General features: G+C 35.9%; 1 protein-coding gene across 1 annotated transcript; it reads right to left on the bottom strand.

Annotated features, from left to right (window-relative positions):
• Nucleotides 1-236: 236 nt before the first annotated feature.
• Nucleotides 237-3,557, bottom strand: LOC145958091 (uncharacterized). The gene is made up of 2 exons (XM_083074559.1): nucleotides 793-3,557; nucleotides 237-585 (listed from the first exon to the last, which is right to left on the bottom strand). The coding sequence occupies exons 1-2, from the start codon at nucleotides 3,555-3,557 to the stop codon at nucleotides 237-239; spliced, it is 3,114 nt and encodes a 1,037-aa protein (XP_082930685.1).
• Between the last annotated feature and the right edge of the window lie 6,184 nt (nucleotides 3,558-9,741).

The raw sequence follows: 9,741 nt of genomic DNA, 5'->3' as shown, positions 1-9,741 counted from the left end.
ATGAGGTAGTGGAAAATCATCTTTAGGACTAGCCCTATTAAGGTCTCGGTAATCCACACACATTCTGACTTTTCCATCTTTCTTTGGAATTGGTACTATATTGGCAACCCATTGAGGGTATTTGGCTACTGCAAGGAACCCTGCATCCAGTTGTTTCTTGACCTCTTCTTTGATCTTTAAGGAAACTTCTGGTTTCATGCGCCTCAACTTTTGCTTGATTGGTGGATACTCAGGTATTAATGGAATCGATGCTCAACTATGTTGGAATCTAACCCAGGCATGTCTTGATATGTCCATGCAAAGATATCAACATAGTCGGTCAAAAGCTTAAATAACCTCATTCTCTCATCTCCTTTATTGGCAGTGCCCACTTTAACTTCCTTCTTATCATTTTCACCTCCCAGATTGATCATTTCAACTTCTTCCACATGAGGTTGAATTATTTTGTCTTCTTGCTCCACCAATCTTCTCAACTCGAATGGGGCCTCTGGGTCATTATCATCTTCCTCGGCTTCGTAAATAGGATGATCAAAATTGTGACATGAGATATTAGCGCTATTATTTTTAATGTGATTATTTTTGGATCTGCAATTTAGGTTTGACAAGAGATAAAATCGATAAATAGATATTGAAACGGAAAAGAAGGGAAGGTATAGGACAAAGATAATGATTGGAAGATTCTCAAAATGTATTTCATTCATATGATATACCAAAAAATAACATGCAAGCCCATTTAACAAAAAGTGATACTAAGATCCTGGGCATGTTCATAGAGTTTTGTATTACAATCACTTTGAAATGGAGTTAAAAATCACAGGAAGTTTGATGATCGTCCAATTGTGAAGTTCTTCATCAGGGTCACATCGATGCACCAAGTTGACGTGTTCATCAACATTTTGATCTTCTTTAGCCATAGCCACTTGGTTCGTGTGTACCAGTCCTCCACTTCTAAAACTTTGATAGAGATCACAAATGGGAATTCTTTTAATCCTTGGTTCTCGATTCTCTAGTCGTGCCAGCCTTTTCTCTCTATTTTCCTCTGCAATTCTTCTTTTATCAGCCCCAGTAAGTTTATATCCTAACCCACATCGGTTCTTATTCTCTGGAAACTCTATCAACCTTGTTATTCCTTTTAGGTTTTTTCCCAGCCCCTGGCCTGATTGATATCCTCCATTCATCATGACTCTTGCTACCATCATTGTTGCTTTCGATGGTTGTGGGTTCCTTGGCAATGATTCCACATAGGCAGTACTGATTACTTCCAGAGATTGAAAAGAGGTTTCTAGAGCGTCTTCGGCTGCTTCAATATAGCGAGTAGGTGTAGGACTACTTACCAACATGTCTTCTTCGCCTGAGACAATCACCAACTTGTCATCCACTATAAACTTTAGCTTCTGATGCAAGGAAGATGGGACCACTCCAGCTGAATGGATCCATGGCCTACCTAACAAGCAACTGTATGCTGGTTTGATATCCATGACTTGGAAAGTGATATTAAAAGTGAAAGGACCAATTTGAATAGGGATTTCAATCTCTCCCATAACCTCCCTACGTGATCCATCAAAGGCCCTCACAATCATAGAACTTGATTTCATATACGTCCCATCACAAGGCAATTGGTCTAATGTTGACTTAGGCATTACATTCAATGAAGAACCATTATCAATCAACATTATTGCCATAATGTGGTCCTGACATTTCACAGAGATGTGTAAAGCTTTGTTATGCCCCCTTCCTTCAACTGGGATTTCCTCATATGTGAAACTGAGACGATTGTTGGCTGTAATGTTACCAATGATACCTCCAAATTTATCTAGTGTAATGTCATTAGCTACATGTGCTTCATTCAAAATCTTCATCAATAACTTTCTATGACTTTCAGAATTCATTAACAATGACAGCAAGGACACCTTGACAGGTGTACGATCCAATTGATCAATGAGTTTATACTCACTTTGTCGAATGAATTTAAGGAATTCTAAAGCTTCCTCATCTGGAACCTCCTTCTTCTCTTCCTCATTTTGCACAATAGCATTTTTTCCATTGTTCTTTGTGATATGCTCAATTCCTTCACCGACAGTTGCTTTCCCCTTTGCCCCAAGATTCTTATTTATATCTCCTTCCCTTAATTCTTCAAGAGTGTAGATCCTACCACTACGGGTCATTCCACCTACTCCTGCAATATTTGTAACATCGATTTCTCCATCACTGATTTCTTTCTTTTGTTGTTCATTCATGTTCCCATTTATCTTCACCTTTGTGTTGTATTTCCATGGAATTGCCTTGGTGTCCTTGTAAGGAAAAGGAGTTGGGACTTGCACAATAAGAGGCTTATGGATATTTGGTTTTGGCAAAGGCACATTTCTAGTAAAATGAATTACCAATGGTCTTGGTATAACCACATTTGGTCTTTCTTCTGATTGAGCCATTAACACATCCTCTCCACTTGGAAATTGACTTACTTGAACCAAGTTTGAGTCAATCAAATCTTGTAGAATCTGCTTAAATTCATCGCACTTCTCAATAGAATGCATAGCAGTTGGGTGAAGGCCACACATCTCATCTTCCAATAGGTTTCCCTCAATCATCCCAAATCTACACAATTTCGAAAAAATGAACCTCATAGAGGTTTTGATTTTCCCTACGTTTTTCACTTGCTGATCACACACTTCTTCAATAATGTTTACTGACGAGGAACCATGACAGGGAAGAGGATTAGTCCCCACATTTGGACTATCTTCTTTAAAGCTTAATAACCCCATATCTATTAAGTCTTGCACCTTATGCTTTAATCCCCAACATCTTTCAGTTGAATGCCCAACACCCCCTGCATGATAATCACACTTGGCATTTGGATCATAACCCTTTGGATATGGTGGTTGAATAGGCTTTAAGGGGAATGGCACTATCAAACCATTGCGAGTCAAATGTGGCAACAGTTCAGTGTAGGTCATAGGGATTGGGACCAATGTCCTTTGTTGGTTGTTTCCTTTCTTTTGAGTGTTATCCACATTAGGAGAGGGAGTTTTTGATTGATTTTGTTGAGGCATTGGGACTTGCGATGGTGGTGCAGGTAATCGATAGGCCATCCCAAATTGATAATGTTGTGGATATCGAGGTAAAGAAACAGCTGCCACTTGTGGGTTATACATGTATTGGGGTTGATGACTAGGTGCAAAAGGGACACGATTGGACCCGATAGAGGTTGACATTACTGCATTTGTTTCACCTCCTCTCTTCTTATCTGTATTTGTTGATGGCTTCTTTGCGTACATTGATCCTGTTGATAAGTGAGCAATCTTACCAGTTCGCAATCCCATCTCAACCCTTTCTCCAATAACGACTAGGTCTAAGAAGTTCGATGATACGTTTCCAATCATCCTATCATAAAAGAGTGATTGGAGTGTATCAATGAACATTGTGACCATCTCTTTTTCAGACAAAGGGGGTTGTACTTGAGCAGCCACTCCTCTCCAACGCTGGGCATACTCTTTAAAAGTTTCATTCTCTTTCTTCAACATATTTTGCAGTTGTGTGCGATCTGGGGCCATGTCCATGTTGTACTTGTATTGCTTTAAGAATGCTTATGCCAAATCTTTCCACGTATGTATTCGTCCTCGCTCCAAGCTCATGTACCAACCCAAGGCAGCCCCTATAAGGCTTTCCTGAAAGAAATGGATCAACAATTTATCATTGTGAGCACATGAGGTCATCTTTCGACAATACATGGTGAGATGGTTCTTTGGGCATGTGTCCCCTCTATATTTATCGAATTCAGGAATCTTGAATTTAGGAGGGATCACAACATCAGGAACTAGACACAAATCAATAGCATTGAGTCCATCATGATCAACTCCCTCAATTGCCCTTAATCTTTCTTCCAAAAATTGTATTTTGTCTTTAGATGAGTTATCCTCGAGTTGGCTAGGGTGCGTAATGATAACTGATGTGGGAACGACACCTTGGTGGATTGAGGGGCCTCCAACTTGAGTCGTGTCAACCGGTGGTGTATGTACATGGGTATAAGGCATTTGGATGTGAGGTTGAGTTGGAATTTGTGGTCCACTTGTTTCAAGGTTTGGATCTTGGGGTTGTGTTTGGTTCAGTGGGTTTAAGACAGAGGTAATGGGATTATTCTCATTATTACTAGCCACTGGTGGCGTATATCCCGGAGGCAAGCCATATGGAGGGAATAGAGTTTGAGTATTATGAATCTGGTTTTGAGGGTTCATGGTGGAAGCGTGATGATCATTTTCTGAAGTGTTTGCAGCCACCGGTGGTGTGTAGCCTTGGGGTAACCCATATGGAGGGAACTGGACCTGAGTATTTTGGTTTGGCTGTGGTGGAGGAGTGAACCCAGGGGGGTAAGCAGGTGTAACATGAGGTTGCTCAGACGAATTCCCATTTGTATCCCTTCTTGACTCCATTGATTGTAGCATGTCCAAAATCTTACTCATTTGTTCTTTCAACTGATTAACATCTCCTCTCAACTCGTCATGTTGTTGTTCCAAATCTTCCACTACTCCCTCCATGATCCTGGTCTTGGCGCGTGTCCAATAAGGGTGTCGTAGGGATATTTTCTTTGCCTCAACACTTGTTTTTCCTTTCACTTTCACGCACTGTGCAAGATTATGTGATGAGTATGTGATGAATATGAAAATGCAATTATTATGCTTTTGTATATGGGAAATTGTTAGAGCACCATAAGTCACCTGGCTCGTGTGTGAACATCCCCTAAAACTATTCCCTAAAACGTCACGTCATAGGTACTAAGTCTCACAAAACATGGAATCGAGAATTTGCATGAGCGCTTTTAGTGTTGTTTTTTCTTTAGAACGTCACGTTCTAAGTACTAGATTTAATATGAGATTCAGATGTAATTTGTGCGTGAACGTTTATTTTCAAACTTACTTTATACTATAAGCATGAAGTTACATAAAATGAAGGAGTGAAATAATAGTAAAGAGAAAGACATCAACAACCTTCTTCATTAAATAGATAAAGTGAAGTACAAAAAGTTTAGAAGGGTGGAGCACTACAAAATACATATATGATATTTCTCATACAACTTAAAGCAAAATACATATCATTTATCACTAGTAGTCATCTCCTTCATCTGAGATATCATATCTCTACAATTCTCAAGGGACGCATGAATCTCTATGGGAGTGGACAGTGGGTTTATCATTCCTTCAGCTCTTTGCAATAAGTAAGAGGCATCACTGAGCATTCCTTTGATTTGTTGAACTCGATTCACGAGGTTACGTGCCCAGAATCTTTGATTTTCTTCATGTATTTCAACAGCATTCCTCAATTGCCCCACTTCCTCTACTAGCTCCATAATATGTTGATTTCTTGCATTTAACATGGCTTGATGTTGCGAAACAAGATTGGCATTTAGTTGTTTTTCATCTTGGACTCTACTTTCATACTCAGCCACAACTCTTTTCAATTGTTGTTTCAAATCCTCAAGTTTCCTTTGTGCACTTCTTTCAGCTTCCTTGGACTTTTTCCATGCCTCTCTCCATCGTTCACTATTAACTCTAGCCTCATCTCGCTCTCCTCTTCGTAATTTTAGCTCTATATCAGCAGCCTCTAGACAACTTCGAGTGTTTAACTTGCATTCTTCTTCTATTCTTTCTCGTTTGTTGGCTAACTCAACGTACTTCTTTACTTTTGTAATTTCTTCTTGTGAGGCTTTATGTTCTTGGCGAGTCCGTATCAATTCCTTCTTCAATGCTTCTTTTTCGTTTTTAGACTTTTCCAGCTCTTTTCTCGATTTCCTCCAAACTCATGGGATCTTGAATTGTTATTTCTTCAATAACTGGAACCGAGCTACGAAATGGCATCTTGACCTTTTTCACTCTCTCACAAAGCCATTGGTGATAACTTCCCTCTACAGTGTAACTTCTTTTCCCCAGCTCTCTTCCTTTCTTAATCACTCGATCCCAAGCACGTCTAATCCTGTTAAGCATATCCAAGTCTTTACTCATTTCATAGACAATGAAGGGAGTGATTGACTCTTCTGTAGGTGGGCTCCTTATTGGATAACCAAACTGCCTTATTACAAGAGCTGGATTGTAGTTTATGCACCCTTTGGTTCCCATCAGTGGTACGTTAGGGAAGTCTCCACATTGGCAAATCACTTCACTGATGTATTGCTCACAAGTGTACCACACGATGGTCTTCTCGCTAAGACTTGCTATGTTGTGGGCCCATTCACTTTTGCTTATAGTCTCTATCTGTCTTCCTTTTTTGAACATGTGAGTCATGAACCACAAGTATAATGTAGGCAAACAACACAAAATCATCCCCCCTTTTCTTTCATAGCGTAAATTAAGTGTGTGGTATGTATCAACAAGAATGGCCGGTACAGGGCTTCTCCTCTCATGCTTGTAGGCCAAGAAAACATCAATTGCAGCAAAGTCAACAAAGTCTTCAATATTTGGGAACATAACAATCCCATAAATGATGAGTGCGAGCACATCCATGAAACCATCCCACTTTTCATTTTCTGCCAGACATAATGCATATCCTTCTAAGTAGGCTCTTGAGAAACCTTCAACGCCTCCTTTCATCTCTTTCTTACTTGCTAGCTCCCTTACTCCAATCCCCAAGGTTGCAGCAGTTGTAGCTAGTGAAGGATAATGACCCATATATAGGTAGGGTTTTTTGTTCCCTAAAGGAATATCCAGTATTTGTTCAAATTCTTCAATTGTTGGAGCAAGTTGGAAATCTTGGAAGGTAAAGCATCTTAAAGGAGGGTCGTAGAATTGAGCTAAGGCAGTGAGAGCTCCTTCTTGCACGGTAAATTCTAATAGGTTAAGAAGCTTTCCAAATCTTACAACAAAAGTTCGATGTTGGCTATTTTTCAGCTTGTTACTGAGATCCCTTAAACTCTTCAAATTAGGTTGTCTAATCTTCAACTTCAATGTCTTCTTCAAATCTGATTCCATGTCTCTTAGAAAATGTTCACAACGAGTATTAGGTCTTTATGGTCCTTTAACAACCTAGAAATGGATGCACATGCCATTTATGATTCTATCTATTTATTTTGAATGATTATTGAAATGCAAAAATTATTTTCATCTATTTTATATGAAATGCATGATCCTTGTTATAAAATGATGTAGTAAAGGAAGAGAGAGAGAGAGAGAGAGTTTCTTTATTTTGTGCGTAGGTTATGTTATTTGACTGTAGAGGTAGAATACTGATCCCCTTGCATCTTATAAAGGATTCTCCTAACAATAAGAGGCTATAGGGCCATTAATATGTATTCCTCACAATAGGTGGTTCTATAGTTCTAAAACAGGTTTCTAGAGCCAATAACCCCTTTTTAGAATATCAATCACAACAATAGGTAAACTATTGGAAGTGATAATACCCTTGAAAGGATTAAACTCTAGGTGAGGCCTTCATGATAACCAAACAAGATGTACATCTAGAAGGTTACCACTACTCGATCTCTTACTTATCCTAGGTTGCACTCAAGTCCGGGCATAGGACCTCACTCATAAACGTGTGTGAAAGTGTATAGGTGAAGTGTGTGAAGGGAGTAATCCTAAACTACCCAATCTGTGAAACAAACAACACACATGATATAACAAAATCTTCTACCCTAAAGTTCAAATACCCAACACAAATACATGCAAATAAGACAAATAATGAATAAGGAAAATATTTAAAAATAAAGGTAAGGTAAACATTTTAAAACTTATTATTAATTTGCTTAATTAATTATTATAGGCTTGACTCTCAAAAAATATCCCCAGTGGAGTCGCCATCTGTCGCAACCGAGATCGCGGCGGGACGGTGAAAAAATAAATTGAAAAATAGGGAGTCGCCACCAATGTTATTTTTTACGAAAAAAAAATTGGAAAAACCATAAAATAGAAAATGGTCTACGAAAATTAGATTTTTGGGTTCGGAAGTCGATTACGTGTAAGGAAGGTATTAGCACCTTACAACGTTCGCCTTAAGACGATTACCTTTAATTAATTAAGCAAATTTATTATAACTTATAAAATATTTACCTCACCCCACATTAATATGAATTAACAATAATAATCAAATATATTGTTTAACAAATGTCTTTATTTTATTTTAATGAGTACTAAAATTATTTTTTTTATATTGTTATTATTAAAAAATGAGATAATATTGTTATTTTTATTTTTTTGGCTCGACAGGAGTGACTTCCTGCTCCTACGTATCTCCATGCGTAATGAAGAATCAGAGTCACGTAGTTCTTTGGTAGAAAATATTTGTGTGTTGAATTTTTTATTAATTTGTTTATTATTTTTCTTTTAACAGGTTAGGATTTTTGAACTGTCACAACTCATATACCCCAAAATATAAAAATTGACAGAGGTGTACACCAAAGCCAGATATTTAATTATTAAAAAAATCATTATTATTGTTAATATTGTGGTACATATTTAAAAAGATTTTGGTTAGATATTTTTTATTTTTTAGGGAAAAAGTAAAGATATCAAGTTGTCACAACTTGTATCTTAAATTTAAAGGTTAAAAAGATATTACATCTAATAAATTATTTTTTTCAATAAAATCTTTGATATAATGACCTCAAATATTTATATTAAAAACTGTGATAATATATATATTTTTATATTTAATTATATTTTAAACTTAAATAAGAGGAACTTTTAAGATAATAAATTGTCACAATTTGCACCTTAAGCCCAAGAATTAAGGGAATGTCACATTCCAATAAACCCTCTTCTTCTTTTTTTAAAATGAATTAAAATTACATGAACATCTAACACATTTATATTAGGAAACAACTTAATCAAATAAATTAATTAAATTAGTTTTGTTAAAACAATAAATAAATGTTGTCATCTAAGATTAAGGAAGTACTTCATAATCTTATTATTATTGTTATATTATTATAAAAGATAGATATTATTAATTTAATATTGATAAAAAAAAATTATTATTATTATAGTATATATTAAAAAGATTTGATTTGATATTCTTTATTAGAGTAAAATTTAAAGATATCAAGTTGTCTCAACTTGTATCTTAAACTCATAGATTAAAAAGATGTCTCATCTAATTAACTATTTTGCCACTAAAATATTTAAATAATGACTTCAAATATTTTTATTAAAAACTATAATATTCTAATTATTAATTATATGTTAAATTTAGATAGAAATTTTTTTTAAGATAACAAGTTGTTACAACTTACATCTATTAGGCTTAAGATTAAGAGAATGTACATTCAAATAATCTTTTCTTTGAATAATATATATATTCAATATTCATAAAAGATATTATTCTCAATATTTTATAGAATAGTTACTAATTTTTTATCATTCTCATTATTATCATTATTATGTGAAAATCCATCATATAATAACTTTAAACAATCAAATAAATCAATTGCCTTAATTTTGTATATAATTATTAGTCTCAATTACATAAATTTAACATATTGTAAATTATACTCCTAAAACCTTATTTTCTTTAGAAAAATGAATAAATGGGCTAGGCCCATACGTGAGTTGAAAGAAAAAGAACAAAACAACAATAATTTGATTACCCAAAGAATACCATGTTAAATGGGCTAGGCCTGCACGTGTAATAATTAAGAGGAGGAAAAAAAAAACAAAAGAAGCATAGAAGAAAAAAAGAAGCAGCAGAGAGAAGAAAGAAAAAGGAGCATGAGGAACCCTAATGTTAGGGTTGTGAAAGAAACTTTCCGATTTCTCTCTG

Source organism: Cajanus cajan, chromosome 5, assembly GCF_000230855.2.
Source record: "Cajanus cajan strain Asha chromosome 5, NIPB_CcT2T_4, whole genome shotgun sequence".
Taxonomy (NCBI): domain Eukaryota; kingdom Viridiplantae; phylum Streptophyta; class Magnoliopsida; order Fabales; family Fabaceae; genus Cajanus; species Cajanus cajan.
Note: the sequence above shows the minus strand (reverse complement) of the source record. Positions and strands in the feature narration are given on the sequence as shown.